General features: G+C 36.8%; 2 protein-coding genes across 2 annotated transcripts; both read right to left on the bottom strand.

The window, feature by feature from the left end:
• Window positions 1-6,107: 6,107 nt before the first annotated feature.
• LOC149236850 (uncharacterized) lies at window positions 6,108-7,487 on the bottom strand. The gene has a single exon (XM_089372522.1). It carries the CDS (start codon window positions 7,059-7,061, stop codon window positions 6,366-6,368), a length of 696 nt encoding a protein of 231 aa, XP_089228648.1. The 5' UTR covers window positions 7,062-7,487; the 3' UTR covers window positions 6,108-6,365.
• An 8,473-nt stretch (window positions 7,488-15,960) lies between these two features.
• On the bottom strand, window positions 15,961-17,271 carry LOC149236849 (uncharacterized). The gene has a single exon (XM_089372521.1). The coding sequence runs from the start codon at window positions 16,878-16,880 to the stop codon at window positions 16,185-16,187; it is 696 nt and encodes a 231-aa protein (XP_089228647.1). The 5' UTR covers window positions 16,881-17,271; the 3' UTR covers window positions 15,961-16,184.
• Window positions 17,272-17,832: the final 561 nt, after the last annotated feature.

Genomic DNA, 17,832 nt, shown 5'->3' with positions numbered 1-17,832 from the left:
AATCAGCGTAGAACCGATGGTCTTATGGTCTGTGAACGCGACAGGGCAATGTGCGATTGCGATATGGTGGACCCGGTGGAACTATTAACTAGAACCCGTAATCTTATCACATCTGGGATCCATCACAATTCAAAATCAACGAAGTCAGGGGGGAGTAACAGATATACCAGACTCTACACTTCTGTGATGTCAGATTGCCATTATCGCATCACAACTCGGGTACGCTGGGGGCTGATTCATCGCATTGCACCTTGGCTTGTTCCGGGGCCGATTTTTTAACGCCGAACCACCTGCAACATGCGATTTGTGAAATGTGAGGTCAATGGTGGCCTGCCACTTGGTGCCTCCCCATCCGCTGAAGGGTCGTTCCATGTCATCCACACGTGCCATGTGTCTAAGTCAAACTTGAACTTTGAATTGCTCGAACTTCTTCATATGAGCTCGGATTCGAGTGTCATTCACACTGTTAGAATAAAGATGATGATCACTTCAATCTGAAGCTGATTTTATTAAGATTCTACCACTTTGAGTTTTGAGCCTAATTTTGAGCACCTGATCAAGGGTCCATTGAGATATTTTATCTCATGGATCATACCTTACTACGAGAGCCCAAAGTACATAGTAGCATGAGGAATCAGTAGCAGTTGATGTAGTCAAAGATCAGAGTGACAGAGGCTAGAGCAGTTAGATATTGAAGAGCGCAGAGAAGAATTGACAATAGTGCAGAAAGATAGAGTCAACAGAAGCACATAGTTTTCAGTCGACAGAGGCAGTAAGAGTCAGAGACTTTGATGACAGATGCATCATACTGATTCAGGTTGGATGTTTTTTAGTTTCAGGAGTTGTTGTAGCAACAACACTAGAGAAGAGTGTTGCATGCAGAATATTCCAAAGGTTTAGGAGCAGGATCGAGTTGAATTCATTTCTTGTTGAGAGGGAGTGTTGAAAATAGAAACAAGAAATGTTAAAAATAGAATCAAGAAATTCCAATTTAATTTGTCCTTGAATTAAACTATGAATTAAAATCAAATTCTATTCTCATAGAAACTTGTAAATAGTTAATTAAGTTTAATTAGCTTAGGAATTTTAAGTTGGAAGTATTTCGGAAGTCATGTATATGCTCTCCCTAAATTTTATGGGTCATGAGTTTAGATTAAGTTGTAATTGGATAACTCAATTTATTGAGTTATAGTTAGTTAAACTAGTTCTAATTGTTTGTTGAGCTAGTAGAAGATTAGTATTCAGTTAGTGCACTAGTGCATCCACAAGTGTTACTCCAGTGAACTGAAGATTCCCTCATGAGAAACTCATGCATGTCAGTTCAGAGAAAGACCCAATTGAGACTAGAGTGCAGAGACAATGTACTATCAGTTGTATGATTTATTGAGTTGTAAATATCATGCATTGAATGAGAGAAGGACCTATGTTTGGATTACACAGTTTTGGAAGCATGAATTCCCTTTCAATATAGACTATTCATCCTGGGAATTGTGCAAGGAAATAAGGGGCTTGGAGAGCTGCAAAATAGGCCGAGAGTTTGGATTGAGCTAGCTTGTGAGCTGAGAGTTGATTATACTTGTGCATAGATTGTTCTTGTGAGAACAAGCATTGTATTCTCATCTTGGATTTCTGATTAATGCAATATATATAGGTTGGGTTTTGAGTTGTGGCTTTCCCTGAATACATATTGAGTTATGTGCCATTGGTTATCTTCCTCTTGTAAATTATTGTTTTCATCGATCTTTATGTGCTTCTGCTGTAAAGAGTAGAGTAGATTCTTGTCTTGTGTTTTCGGAAATTACCTGAGTTGTGAATCTATAGGAAAATCTACAGTTGCTTCATTGTCACATGCTCTTCACGGCTTGACACTTTCCTTTCAACCTCTGAGAAAATTGATTGAACCCCATTGTTGTCTTTGTCTGGTACTTCATGCTAAACAAACTCTTTTTCTAGCGTTCCATTGTCCACAAAATAATGAACAAGTTCAGTGTTCAACTCTGCTGGTTGTGAGGGCATGGCCATGATTTCCTCATTGGTGGATGACACATTATGTTTGTTGATATTCATCACGGCCTTTGCCAACCATGATGGTGGTGTTACTTGGGTTGACATGCTCAATTGGTCATTGTTGATTCCTGTTACATTATCATTGGAAACCACATTTTCATTATCATTCGCATCATCAATTTCCTCATATGGAATATCACATGAAAAATTAGCATGTGGTTCAGTGGGTGTGACAACCTCCATGTTATTGATAATTGGTTCATGACTGAAGTGTGTATCACTTACATGTTCATCCTCATCACCATAGAAGTGCCCTTGAAAATGGGATATCATACCTTTAGCAACAACATCTTCCTACCCATCCACATCTTCTTGGGCATCAACTGAGTCATGTAAGTCCTCTACTTCTTGACCTTCCATATCAAATTCCTAGTTGCAACCAATATCACACATAAGAGCATTAACATTCAGTGGCCAGTTTTCAATCCTCCTAAATCCAACCTTGATATTAGAAGGTGTGAAATCCCTTTTAAATTCTTTACTTACAAGCTCAGCTAACTCAAACCTTTTCACCTCCACCCCTGTATTCTTTTCCATCCATGAAGCTTGCTATGCCCTAAGATAGTTCTTGAAATTCCCAAAGATGTTGAAATCAAAGGGTTGCAATTTGTGAGTGGTATGAGTCGACAATGTTAACAGGTCAATGCCCAAAATTTTGGCCTCCTCAATTGTCTGCACAACCATGTGGCTTACATGACCATCTAAAACTAGTAGGTGTATGTTTTCAAGTGAGACACCACATGATATAGGTGCAACAGAGTGAAAAAGCCAATTCAAGAAGAGTTCCTTTGACATCCATGCATGGGGATGTGCAACCATACGTGCACCTAGTTCATGATTATGTATATAGTTTTTAAGCTGGGTTTTACCTTTGAATAGATAAAAACCTAGGACTGAAGAACCCATTGCATTGACACAACAAAGAATAATGATCCACTCCCTACTCTTACGCAACGTTTTAGGCACAATTCTGCTCCCTCTCTTGGAAACTACCCACATGCCATAATTCTTTAATGTGTGATAGTTCCATATATGGTATGGGGCATAAGAGTGTTTCTCATATGTATGGGAAGGGTGTCATAGAATTTAGACACAATTGCAGGGTGAATATTTAAAGCCCTGTCTCTATCAAGGCCTTCAACTGTATGTAACACAAGGTCTGGATACCTTTTTTACACCCACTCCACCATGATTTTTCAAGAAATCCATCTTTGAAGGTGTTTGGCCTCCCTTGACAGATTTGAACTACTCTAGATTTGAGTTGTATCAACTCTAACCCATGTCCCAATTGGACCCTCCCCTTACACCACACAACCACCTTGGCCTCCTCCTCTTCAATAATAACTGTAACATGCCCTCTATGCTTTGTATGAGTGATCTCATTTATCCAATAATGTATGTTTGAGGTAGCAATCCCATGTTTCCTTGCAGAGGCACGTAATGAATATCCCCTAAACTCTACATCATCAATTGTAGCTAGCACATCTTCCTTTGTCCACCCTCTTATGGTACTGATCTTTTTCGTTGAGATTACACCTTGTATTGTGGTTGACGGTGGCATTGTGGTTGATGGTGAAACAAGATGATCCGCCACCACACGGTCATTCTCAACATCATTGCTGGGAGCGTTGAGAGCATTTACGTCATCCTCGTTTTCTTCATCTAATGAAGTGCATCATAGTTGGGCACCCCTAGTCCCTCGCCTTCTCCTATTCCTTGTACGAGATGCAATTGAAACTCATGACATGGCTGCAACAACTTGCACATTGTTAAAATTTATTTGTGTTAGTGAATGTTTATTCAACAATAGAAACTTAGTCTTCTTTTGTATCATTGAATTTTGTTTAAAATGGAAATTTGATTCATAGTCTCTGTTAAATGGGCATGTAAATGAGAGTGATGCCTTTTGTTTTTTTGAAAAAATACATGAAAGTGTTCTTGTAAATGAAAGTGGTCTTGAATTGTTGAATTTGTTTGGAATGGTTACAATTATGAACATGATCTGTCAATTTCTGAATGTTTAATTTATGTCCGCAATTTCACACACAATAGCTTCATACTATAAATAATGGAAGATTGAAATTGAAACCCAAACTTAGTAGGAAATAGAAAGATAAAAACTAAAGTGTTCAAACCTGATTACACTACACACAATCTCTAATAGTATGTGGTCAACGAAAAATGAGTAAAATAAAAGTTTGAAATGCAATTTAGTAAGAGTTGAGGTTGTTTTATATTTTTTTGTTGTTTAATTTGATTGATAGGGAAGATTGAGATGGATTGCCATCTTTCAAATTCAAATATGTGTTGTGGATTGATTTGGATGTGATCCAATGGTTGATAAACTCTTATGGCTCATCCTTGTGCTTTCCTATGTTTAATTCCTAAATTTAATGTGGTGTCATTTATTGCCTAGAGTAGGTTGCATTAATGAACATATATTAACTTATGACAAACACATATATTACTTGTTCTTGTGCAAGTATTACCCAACCTTGGCCATAGTTGCTCCAAGAGAGATCTTGGGGTTGGTCTGATGTGATAGGTGTACTATTGGATAGAATTGGATGGAACAACCTTGGTCATAGGTGCTCCAATAGAGATCTATTGGGGTTGGTCTGATTTGATAGGTGTACTATTGGATAGAATTGGATGGAACAACCTTGGTCATAGTTGCTCCAATAGAGATCTATTGGGGTTGGTCTAATGTGATAGGTGTACTCTTGGATAGAATTGGATGGAACAACCTTGGTCATAGTTGCTCAATAGAGATCTATTGGGGTTGGTCTGATGTGATAGGTGAACCACTGAATAGAATTGGATGGAATGTTGGCCCATTTATTTTGTCTTATTTTGTAAATCATGATGCCTTGTCAAATTTTGATACTAAGAGTAGTTGAGATAGAATGTCTTGTCAAATTTTTGATACTAAAGGCTAATGTACCCAATCACTATATGGACCCATTTTAAACATAATTTAATAAATTATATAACTTGATATTAAATATTTATGTTTAAATTATAAATGTTTTTTTTCATTTTTTAATGGATGCACAAGACCAATACTATAAAAACCACTGTCCCCACACAACAATAAAAACCTCTCCCCTAAATGATACATAAAAATATACAACCCTATACAATATACAAAAAATCAGTTGTTGTGTAATTTGAAGGCCCACTTCCCATACTCCATTAATCACAATCACATTGATGTTCCTTGCTCCGATGCACCGAGGGATAAAATGATGAACTTCTTAAAATTCCTTAAAGGTAGAGATCCCTAGATACCTCACAATGAAAATTCAACGAGAATTATAATTTTTATTTCTCGTTGATTTTGAGAATATTGTTGTTCTAGAATTTGATAGTAAGGAGAGAGGTCCTCTCGACTTTCAGATTTCAGGATACTACTGGAGTCTGCCATCAATATAAGAATACCCATTCGCTATGTTGTTTTCTCCTTTTTAATTTTATAGAGAACCATTATTGCGGAAAAAAAGGGGCTTTGGAAAGTGTTTTACTGAGTGTCCTAATTTTTGCATTAACTATAAAAAATATTGTTTTGAAGAATAGATGAGTGTAAAATATTTGTGAACGAATTCTGCACACTGCTTCAACTTATTACCGCTTCTTTCTCCCTGTTGCTTTGAATCTTCTCAGAGAGAAAAAACGTATGCCCAGGTGCATACCCAGGCTGAAAAAAAAATTGCCCGGATCTGTCAATGGCAAAAATGTTTTGGGGGTGTGCTCAAGTTAAAAACAAAGGTACCCATAACGGTATACGATCTCCTGGGAAAATCCTCATGGATCTCTGGCAGTCAATGCTGCTACAGAAACAATGAAACCCATAAGATCCAGCCAGGAAACCTTCACGGGCCACGATTTTTTTTTTTTCAACCCCCAATTGCTTAATAAATCTGGGATTTAAGGTGGATCCTGTTCGATTCAAGCATGAACATTAATTCACAAGCTGAAGTGCTCATTTTAGAAGTGTGCATTCTATTTTTTTTTAGTGAATGAATGTATGACAACAACAATCAGAGAACCACAAATCAAGTAATAAAGACCAACTTCATCATGAAATCATAGCTCGCCTGTATATAATTTTAGCGAGATTTCGGCCCACATATATATTTACACCAATCATTGTTGCCTGAAATGTTTTTCCTGGAAAAAAAAACGTCCAGGAATGGAGGAACAGGGGAAAACAGGCACCCAAAAGAGGGGAGGCAACGCCTCCATTTTCCAGGATTTGCGTCTCCGAGCAACAAGAACTTGTAATGTTGCGATTTGTCCTATTTTGCTTGTAATGTGTGGAGGCCTATTACAGTGGCTCTGCACAAAGGGCAGGAAGAGTTATTGACAGTAGATGGAAGAAGCCACCGATCAATGCAAGAAATGTGAAAATAGTGTCTGCAGTTGGGAAGAACGCGGACTTCATCCTCCTCCCCAATACACCCCAAACAAACTGCACATGATGATGAAGATGAATCATTGCTATTTGCATCATCTGATCTTCCCAAACACCTGTACTTGGCTTTGGGCAGTGCTGCTATCATCTTGGAGCGGTTTGACAGAGTGCTCATCTTGTTGGGATTATGTCTGGAGCGGTTGCCATTAACATTGATATTAATATGAATCTTGCCCACCAGTATGATGAATCCCACAAGCAGGGCAAGCACACCGTTGAGAAGCTGCAGTGCAGGGAGGACATGCTCATTCAAAGCCTCAATCACATCTGTGGCGGCCTCCAAGACACAAGTCCCCGCTGCCAAATCCAAGAAACACATTGCAACCCACAAGATAAACCCTGCAGCCGTGCAAAGCGCATAGATTGCAATCGACGCCAACACAGGGTTTACTTTAGAAAACGCGCGGACGCCATTCAGCATACGCACTGTTAAATGCTCCAATTTGGATTTCGCAGAATCCAAAATATGGAAGAGGCCCTGCACCTGCATCACTGAGAATGGAGGCTGCGCTAATGCCATGTATTATATAAACACTCTAGTCTAGATATTCTAATTCCTCTACACGAATCACACAGTTCCAGACTAGTTGGAGCAATGAATAGATAAAAATCCAAAAGCCCTTTGCAGAAATTTGTACTGAATCTCAGATTCCAGATAAAAATCGCAAAGCCCTTAACATCAATTTGTACTGGATGTTAGATTCCAGATAAAAATCGAAAAGCCTTTTACAAAAATTTGTACTGAATCTTAGAATCCTATGTTTGTGATCGGATCCTCCGAAGATTTAACATATGGATCGGACAAAAATGATGAAGGGTTCAAGATAATGGAGATAGGAATCGTAGTTGCTCTTATAAGAAGCAGTAGAGCAAGAGGCGAATCGAGGTACGATTCTGAATAAGAGTTGGAAGCAATTATTGAAGGAATTTTGTCGCTGGGCTTTCCCTGTGGTAAGAAATCTGAATACAGTATCTAGAAAGCAGCGAGATTCTAGAACAGTTAATTTTGCCACTGGGCTTTGCGTGTGGTAAAAATCTGAATACAGTTTCTAGAAGGCAGCGTGATTCTAGAACAGTTAGCTATGGATGGAGTTACGTGTCGTATTGAAGAGTCTTACATCCATGAGAGAAGATGAGAAGGTTATTCTGGAATGCTTACCTCACCTATCGAAAACGAGCGCCACAAATCAGTGCCACGTATGGTGTTCTGTCCAGCTTTCGTTTTCATAAAACATGAACTCGTAGTCTAAGGAGCGTCAATTTTGCCATATATAGGAATAATTATACATACAGTTTTAATCTTACTACGGATATTATCATTAAGTTATCTATTTTAATAATTTTTGATAGCTGAAATATATCACTCTCATCATCATAGTGAGGAAGAGAAATTAAATCGATGACTTCACATCAAGTAGTGCTCAACAAAACACCCAGTCAGTGTCTATCCAAGACCCTATGAATATTTAAATTGTATTTTTGAATGTAAGATCAAATAAACTGGTTTTCATGATATATACATGATGTTTTTAAAATGATATATAATATAATTTTACATCACATTTTATCACACAAATTAAAATGATTTTTTATTATTAATATATTTTCAAGTATATGTCAATATTGATTCTTATTAAAATATTTGATTGATAACTTATATTGAATATTTTTTTATTTAAAATGTTTTATTTTAACAATTTCTTTTTCAATATATAGATATATATGAAGTTAATATCCACATAAATTAGCTAACATAGATTTTCAAACAATTTATTTAAATATCTTTTGAAATATATTTGAAAAGTATAAGATTTAAATATCTTACTCATACATTTTTTTACTTCTATTCATTTTTTTTATTATAGCCAACATTATTTATTTATTTAGAATATAATTTCTAATTTCTAATTTTATTTTAAAGGGGGACAAATGGATGGACAAACTTACACGTCCACCAGAATCTCGACTCAATTATGTTCACCAAAATAAAATTTACAAAGAATTTAAAGAAAATGTAATCATTCAATGTTATTTCTAATTATAATAAAATTCAAAATGTGTATGTAATATATATATAGATGAGAAATTTATATAAAATATGATAATAATTATACATCTCTTTCTTGTTAAAATACCTTTGTGGGGAGTCCTATGTTGAATTAAATGGGGCTAGGACGTGATGCGCCCTCCCACCATCACTCTTTGCACATGTCATTCACTCAAAGTGTATTTATGGAACCTCGCCTCTCAAGGAGGGGGCCCGAAGCTTCTTGGCAAGCTTGTTGTATATGTCTCTGTGCAAATAGTGAGTATTGCAGTGTGTTCTTTGTCCTTAACTAGTGCCTTGAGATTTGTTTCCTCCTCCATCATCTCCTCTTGCTCTTGTCCCTGCTCACCATGCACCCAGACTATCACCTGGTTGCCTGGGTGGGATGCCTCCCATCCACATCATTGAGTTCTCCCCCTTTGTTGTCATCTTTTCCGACGTAGGAGGTCTGGTACTGAGTACGATGCTAGTGCAGCCTGACTAGAAAATTATCATGGCCTCTCTCTTTCACAGTTGTCTCATGCAATTCCCCTCCTAGCTCAGTCTTAGTCCATGTGACATATTGCTTCCTCAAGCAGCCATGACACGTCATAGAGCTCATTGTCAGCGTGGCAATATCGGTTGTGGCGCTTGGGGATTTCAGGGATGTTTAAGAGCAAAGTATTCAACCCACAAATTCCATCCTTCCACACCCCCGAACATTCAAGAGGAAATCCGTCTCATGGAGGAAGAAATCCTTCCTGAAAGGCAAGTCACTCTTAATTCAAAATTCATGGTTGTCATTGCATCTTGGGTTCCCGATATAGACAATTCACAAGGTTGCCAAAAGCATTATCTGCATACTGTTGATTTATATTGGCATGTCAAGCTGTTGCTAGGAAAAATTCTAGTTCATAGGAAACAATGCCAGATCAATCTCTTGTACAAGCTAAATGAACTCAAAGATATTATGCTTGTTGTGGAAGGCTTACTAGCCAAGCTTGAGATGTGTTCTTTGCCTAACTCCCCAATTCCTTCACCATGCAATATTGACGAATAGTCTATCAACTAATATACTTCATTGTCATCATGATGCTAAAGTTCCTTACAATTTCATTTCAATCCTTGCTATTCCAACTAGCCCTTAGGGCTATAGATGAGTTTCTTTTAAAGTCTTTGTTTAATTTTTTTTCTTCTTGTTGTCTCAAAATTTGTAGCTCAATAAGGTTGCTCATTTGTCTCTTGTTGTTGGTTTGCCCCCTCGTGGGGTAGCAACTATTTTGGATCTTTTGCTAGTCTTGGAAACTCAATTAAATTTGTTAATATTTTATTCTATATTATATTGTATCTACTTTGATTTTCCATATTTGATGTAAATATTTATCTTTTTAATGCAAATAAAACTTTAAAAAGTTTATTGTTAACATATTTTTATTAATTATAAAACTTAATTACATTTTATAAAAAAAATATATTAAAATAAAATTTTCAAAGACAACATTGAAATATTTTTTATTATTAAAAATTTTAAAGGTTATCTCCAAATTAAATATTGAAATAGTTTCTATTTCCCTCACACTAAAAATAAAAAATATATAATAACATAGTAACAACAAAAATAATAATATTTTTTTACTTTCAAATACTTTATATATAGAAAGAAATTATCGATAAAAAAAATGTTTTATTTAAAGTGGACACTGGAATATTTTATTTATATATTTTTTAAGTTTATGTTAATATTGTTGTTAAATATGATGACATGAAAATTTTATGGTGTAATCTAATTTATAGAGGATATGGTTTTTCACCAAAATCTAATGATACAATTTCAAGCAATCTTGTGATTTTTTGTTGTTTGAAATATATTTTTGAATGCATAAATGGATTCAACACCATAAAAAACCCCTGGGGCACTTGAATTCTATAGATTGCACAAATTATACTCAAGTTTTAAAAAATATTTGGTGGACTTTTATTAAAATTAACCAGAAAAAATACCCTGAAAAAGGGCCATTTTGTCTATAAGTTAGAATACACCTAAGTTTATGGTGTAAGCACTTTCTTTTATGCCTATACTAGAATTATATCTCAATTTTAAAATACTTGTCATAATAACTACTTTCTTAACTTTTTAAGTCATCAAAACTATCGTGATATTGAAACACTTCTCTTACTGTTAAGATCCGATAAACTAATTTTAGTCTCAATGAAAATTAATCATCATCATCATAATTGGTAACTTTGAACTTTTCCATGCACAAAATTCGCATGCAAGAGAACTGTGAAAATCAAAGACACTTGCTCTTCGACAAAGGTAAAATTCATCTTTTCTTAAAGGATTTAAATAAGGATTTACAAGGTCTCTTAAATTATAAGGATAGCATCAAAAACCTCTATCATAATTTTACTACAACCCTCTCCACTTCCATTAGCAAGTTGTATATCAAGGTGTCATAAAAAATAATAATTGAAGTACAACCCTTGGTATCATAATGATTGTAAAATGGATAGAAAAATAATTTAGGATGCTCCCAATGAATCTTTAAAGCTTGATAAAATAAATAGGTACAATTTTTTTATTAAAGGGAAGAAAATGTAATATATATATATATATATATATATAAAGCAAGAATAGTTGTTGCACTTTTCTAAATCTAATCTAGAAACTTTTGGAGGACAATTCTAATTTGTAAAATTAAAAAGAATAATTCAATTCCCTTGAAACATTATAATTCCTACCATAAAAACCTTTATGAATCCCCTAATTCCTAGAACACAATTTTGAATTCCCCATTAAAGGATGATATTTTTTCTAGAAGACATTGAGAATGTTGAAAATAGCAACAAGAAATGATAAAAATATAATCCAGAAATTCCAATTTTAATTTGTCCTTAAATTAAAATTATGAATTAAAATCGAATTTAGTCTCACCAGCTGCTTGGAAATAATTAATTAACTCATTATGGATTAATTAGTTGGAGAAATTCAAGTTAGAAGTCTTTCTGAATTCATGCAACAATTATCCCTTAAATTAAGAAGATTATCCCTTAATTAAGGAGATAAGATTGAGTTATATTTGAGTTGTAATTAGTTAACTCAGTTTACTAAGTTAAGTATAGTTAAATTAGTTCCAAACTGTTTGAGGAACTAATTGTGAGTTATGAGTCAGTTGATGCATGCATGCACTCAACCAGTGTACTCTATATAACTAAGATTCCCTCATCAGAAACTCATGCATGTCTATTCTGAGAAAGACCCAGTTGAGCTAAATGTCAAGGACAATGTACTATCAGTTGCATGTGTTTTCCTATAAAGGAAACTCATGCATGCAGTCAAGGTAAGGTTCCTTGAGAATTTCACAGTTTTGAAAGGGTGTGAGATCAGTGTTCCACTTGGTTGAGAGTTTCCCACTTGGTAACAGGAGGATCACCCAAGAGAAACAACACAAGGAAATAGGAGCTTGGAGGGCAAAGGAGAAGGCCTGTGAGAAGCTTTGATTGTCTATGAGCATCCAGGAGGATTGTACTGAGAGCTGGCTAGCTGTGAGAGCTAAGGCTTTGTATAATTCTGATGTATTTCCACCTTGTATGATAATACAGATAGTGGGGTTTTTAGCTGAGGCTTTCCCTAAAGTTTTTGCATGTGTTTCATGTGCATTGATTCTTCTTCTTATGGTTATATGTGTTCAACTCTGATTCAACTCGATATTTAAGCTTCCGCAAAGCAAATTGAGAGTAGAAGTAGGTTATAGTATCTTTCTTTGGTATATTGCATTATCAAGTTAATCTACAGTGAGATTTTCTATATGGTCTCAGAGCGAGATTTGTAGAATTTCTACATGGTATCAGAGCCAAGTTTATTGACGCTGTGAACACTATATGGAGAAGAGAATTCAAAGTTTGAAGTTCAGAGTTGTAGGTGCAAATTGAATTCTTATCATACTTCAAGGTTGGCTAATGGCGTTCTATGGCTTGAGACTCGAGTATGCCTTGGAAGGGAGCTCGAATTACATAGCATGGAAAGATTGCATGGAGGTTGTATTAGAAGACGACTTGAAGGATTTCATTGTTCAAGAAATCCCAAAGCTAGGTTCAACTAATGCACAAGAGTTGGCTGAGTGGAAGAAGTGTGTGGTGAGGGCGAGACGGATGATCCTTGAGGGAGTTCGAGACCATATTGTCTGGAGTCTCCATGGAAAGGATACTCCATATTCAATGTGGAAGACATTGAAGGACCTCTATTAGAACAATAACGACGAGAAGAAATTGGCGCTCAAGGATAAGCTTCGAAGAATCAAGATGGAGAACAGAGATACTATTTCCTCATATCTGAACAAGCTCACCACCTATAGAGATGATATTGGAAGTGTGGGAATAACTACTGCCGATGATGATATGGTGAGCCTCGCTCTCCTTGGCCTTCCAAAGAGCTAGAATACCTACCAGGACTCTATGAATGGAAGGGAGAAACTGCTGGATTGGGAACGACTATGGTCGGATCTCATGCAGGAGGAGATTAGGAGGAGCACACGAGATGGTTCTTCATCCAAGGATGGTGATGAAGAAAATATGGCCTTAGCAAGTAAGGCAAGGAAAGGGAAGGAGAAGGCGACCCATTCTGAATCGAATTCTTCTCATGGAGGGAAGAAGGGTGACAAGTCTAGAGTGAGATGCTTTAATTGTCACGAGATGGGAAATTATGCGACTAATTGCCCATTGAAGAAGTCTAAGAAGGGATCCTCGGATGGATCAGAAGGTGAGGCATTAGCCTCTCAGTTCGAAATGGACTTTGTTTGGAATTTCCCATTGAAGAAGTCCAAGAAGGGATCCTCGGATGGATCGGAAGGTGAGGCATTAGCCTCTCAATTGAATTTGTTTGGAATGATTACAATTATGAACATGATCTGTCAATTTCTGAATGCTTAATTTATGTACGCAATTTCACACACAGTAGCTTCATACTGTAAATTAATGGAAGATTGAAATTGAAACCCAAACGTAGTAGGAAATAGAAAGACAAAAACTAAAGTGTTCAAACCTAATTACAGTGCACACAATCTCTAATAGTATGTGGTCACCGAAAAATACGTAAAATGAAAGTTTGAAATGCAATTTAGTAAGAGTTGAGGTTGTTTTATATTTTTTTGTTGTTTAATTTGATTGGTAGGGAGGATTGAGATGGATTGCCATCTTTCAAATTCAAATATGTGTTGTGGATTGATTTGGATGTGATCCAATGGTTGATAAACTCTTAAGGTTCATCCTTGTGCTTTCCTATGTTTAATTCCTAAATTTAATGTGCTGGTGTCATTTATTGCCTAGAGTAGGTTGCAGTGATGAACATATATTAACTTATGAAAAACACATATATTACTTGTTCTTGTGCAAGTATTACCCAACCTTGGTCATAGTTGCTCCAACAGAGATCTGTTGGGGTTGGTCTGATGTGATAGGTGTACCATTGGATAGAATTGGATGGAACAACCTTGGTCATAGTTGCTCCAATAGAGATCTAATGGGGTTGGTCTATTGGATAGGTGTACTATTGGATAGAATTGGATGGAACAACTTGGTCATAGTTGCTCCAATAGAGATCTATTGGGGTTGGTCTGATGTGATAGGTGTACTCTTGGATAGAATTGGATGGAACAACCTTGGTCATAGTTGCTCAATAGAGATCTATTGGGGTTGATCTGATGTGATAGGTGTACCGCTAGATAGAATTGGATGGAACGTTGGCACATTTATTTTGTCTTATTTTGTAAATCATGATGCGTTCTCAAATTTTGATATTAAAAGTAGTTGAAATAGAATGTCATGTCAAATTTTGATACTAAAGGCTAATGTACCCAATCAATATATGGACCTATTTTAAACGTAATTTAATAAATTATATAACTTAATATTAAATATTTATGTTTAAATTATAAATGTTTTTTTGTCATTTTTTAGTGAATGGGTGAGACCAATACTATAAAAACCACTGTCCCCACACAACAATAAAACCCCTCCCCTAAATGATACATAAAAATATACAGCCCTATACAAAAATTAGTTGTTGTCCAGTTTCCATACTCCATTAATCACAATTACATTTTTTTTTTTAAACCACATGGTGAATCGGTAACTATCAAGTTTAATCCACGGGAGACCCAGGATCAAACCTCATAGCTGCCACTATAACACCAAGAGCATAACCACCTGCAAGTCGGGTATGCTAAGATCCTATGATTTTAGCAAGAGCAGACCCACGGTCAGGGGGGGTCCGCCCCTCTAGCTGCCCTAGCCGCCACCACAGCAGGTCACTGTACTCAATGAGATTTGAAATGCTAAGATCCTATGCCGCCACCACAGCAGGTCACTGTACTCAATGAGATTTGAAATGCTAAGATCCTATGATTTTAGCAAGAGCAGACCCACGGTCAGGGGGGTACGCCCCTCTAGCCGCCACCACAGCAGGTCACTGTACTCAATGAGATTTGAACTTTGGTCTCCCGGGCTTCGCCCGTTTGACTTACCATTAAACCACACATCACTGTACATTAATCACAATTACATTGATGTTCCTTGGTCCGATGCACCCAGGGATAAAATGATGAACTTCTTAAAATTCCTTAAAGATAGAGATCCCTAGATACCTCACAATGAAAGTTCAATGAGAATTATAATTTTTATTTCTCGTTGATTTTGAGAATATTGTTGTTCTAGAATTTGATAGTAAGGAGAGAGGTCCTCTCGACTTTCAGATTCCAGGATGCTACTGGAGTCTGCCATCAATATAAGAATACCCATTCGCTATGTTGTTTTCTCCTTAATAATTTTATAGAGAGCCATTATTGCGGAAAAAAAAGGGCTTTGGAGAGTGTTTTACTGAGTGTCCCTGATTTTTGCAATAACTATAAAGAATATTGTTTTGAAGAATAGATGAGTGTAAAATATTTGTGAACGAATTATGCACACTGCTTCAACTTATTACCGCTTCTTTCCCCTGTTGCTTTGAATCTTCTCAGAGAGAAAAAAACGTATGCCCAGGTGCATGCCCAGGCTGAAATAAAATTTGCCAGGATGTGTCAATGGAAAAAATGTTTTGGGGGTGTGCTCAAGTTAAAAACAAAGGTACCCATAACGGTATACGATCTCCTGGGAAAATCCTCATTGATCTCTGGCAGTCAATGCTGCTACAGAAACAATGAAACCCATAAGATCCAGCCAGGAAACCTTCACGGGCCACGAATTGCTTAATAAATCTGGGATTTAAGGTGGTTTCAAGCATGAACATTAATTCACAAGCTGAAGTGCTCATTTTAGAAGTGTGCATTCTATCTTTTTCAGTGAATGAATGTATGACAACAACAATCAGAGGACCACACATCAAGTAATAAAGACCAACTTCATCATGAAATCATAGCTCTTCTGTATATAATTTTAGCGAGATTTTGGCCCACATGTATATTTACACCAATCATTGTTGCCTGAAATGTTTTTCCTGGAAAAAAAAACTTCCAGGAACGGAGGAACAGGGGAAAACAGGCACCCAAAACAGGGGAGGAAACGCCTCCATTTTTCAGGATTTGCGTCTCCGAGCAACAAGAACTTGTAATGTTGCGATTTGTCCTATTTTGCTTGTAATGTGTGGAGGCCTATTACAGTGGCTCTGCACAAAGGGCAGGAAGAGTTATTGACAGTAGATGGAAGAAGCCACCTATCAATGCAAGAAATGTGAAAATAGTGTCTGCAGTTGGGAAGAACGCGGACTTCATCCTCCTCCCCAATACACCCCAAACAAACTGCACATGATGATGAAGATGAATCATTGCTATTTGCATCATCTGACCTTCCCAAACACCTGTACTTGGCTTTGGGCAGTGCTGCTATCATCTTGGAGCGGTTTGACAGAGTGCTCATCTTGTTGGGATTATGTCTGGAGCGGTTGCCATTAACGTTGATATTAATATGAATCTTGTCCACCAGTATGATGAATCCCACAAGCAGGGCAAGCACACCGTTGAGAAGCTGCAATGCAGGGAGGACATGCTCATTCAAAACCTCAATCACATCTGTGGCGGCCTCCAAGACACAAGTCCCCGCTGCCAAATCCAAGAAACACATTGCAACCCACAAGATAAACCCTGCAGCCGTGCAAAGCGCATAGATTGCAATCGACGCCAACACAGGGTTTACTTTAGAAAACGCGCGGACGCCATTCAGCATACGCACTGTTAAATGCTCCAATTTGGCTTTCGCAGAATCCAATATATGGAAGAGGCCCTGCACCTGCATCACTGAGAATGGAGGCTGTGCTAATGCCATGTATTATATATAAACTCTAGTCTAGATATTCTAATTCCCCTACACGAATCACACAGTTCCAGACTAGTTGGAGCAATGAATAGATAAAAATCCAAAAGCCCTTTACAGAAATTTGTACTGAATCTCAGGATCCAGATAAAAATCCAAAAGCCCTTTACAGAAATTTGTGCTGAATCTCAGATTCCAGATAAAAATCGAGAAGCCCTTATCAGAAATTTGTGCTGAATCTCAGAATCCTATGTTTGTGATCGGATCTTCGGAAGATTTAACATATGGATCGGGCAAAAAAGATGAATGGTTCAAGGTAATGTAGATAGGAATCGTAGTTGCTCTTATAAGAAGCAGTAGAGCAAGAGGCGAATCGAGGTACGATTCTGAATAAGAGTTGGAAGCAATTATTGAAGGAATTTTGTGGCTGGGCTTTGCGTGTGGTAAAAATCTCAATACAGTTTCTAGAACGAAAGGAGATTCTAGAACAGATAATTTTGTCGCTGGGATTTCCGTGTGGTAAAAAATCTGAATACAGTATCTAGAAAGCAGCGAGATTCTAGAACAGTTAATTTTGCCACTGGGCTTTGCGCGTGGTAAAAATCTGAATACAGTTTCTGGAAGGCAGGGTGATTCTAGAACAGTTAGCTATGGATGGAGTTACGTGTCGTATTGAAGAGTCTTACATCCATGAAAGAAGATGCGAAGGTTGTTCTGGAATGCTACCTCACCTATCGAAAACGAGTGGCACAAATCAGTGCCACGTATGGTGTTCTGTCCGCTCGATATTTTCAGTACGGAAACCTTTAGTTTTCATAAAACATGAACGTGTAGTCTAAGGAGTGTCAATTTTGCCATATATAGGAATAATTACACATACATTATTAATCTTACTACGGATATTATTATTAAGTTATCTATTTTAATAATTTTTGACATGTCCAATATATCACTCTTATCATGG

This window comes from Pinus tabuliformis, chromosome 8 (assembly GCF_031772625.1).
Source record: "Pinus tabuliformis cultivar Carrire ecotype Pingquan chromosome 8, CPIR1, whole genome shotgun sequence".
NCBI lineage: Eukaryota > Viridiplantae > Streptophyta > Pinopsida > Pinales > Pinaceae > Pinus > Pinus tabuliformis.
This window is presented reverse-complemented; position numbering and strand designations above follow the sequence as displayed.

What these genes read in the sequence shown, in the direction of transcription:
- LOC149236850 (XM_089372522.1), bottom strand. Translation starts at nt 7,061, where the DNA reads ATGGCATTAGCGCAGCCTCCATTCTCAGTGATGCAGGTGCAGGGCCTC.
- LOC149236849 (XM_089372521.1), bottom strand. Translation starts at nt 16,880, where the DNA reads ATGGCATTAGCACAGCCTCCATTCTCAGTGATGCAGGTGCAGGGCCTC.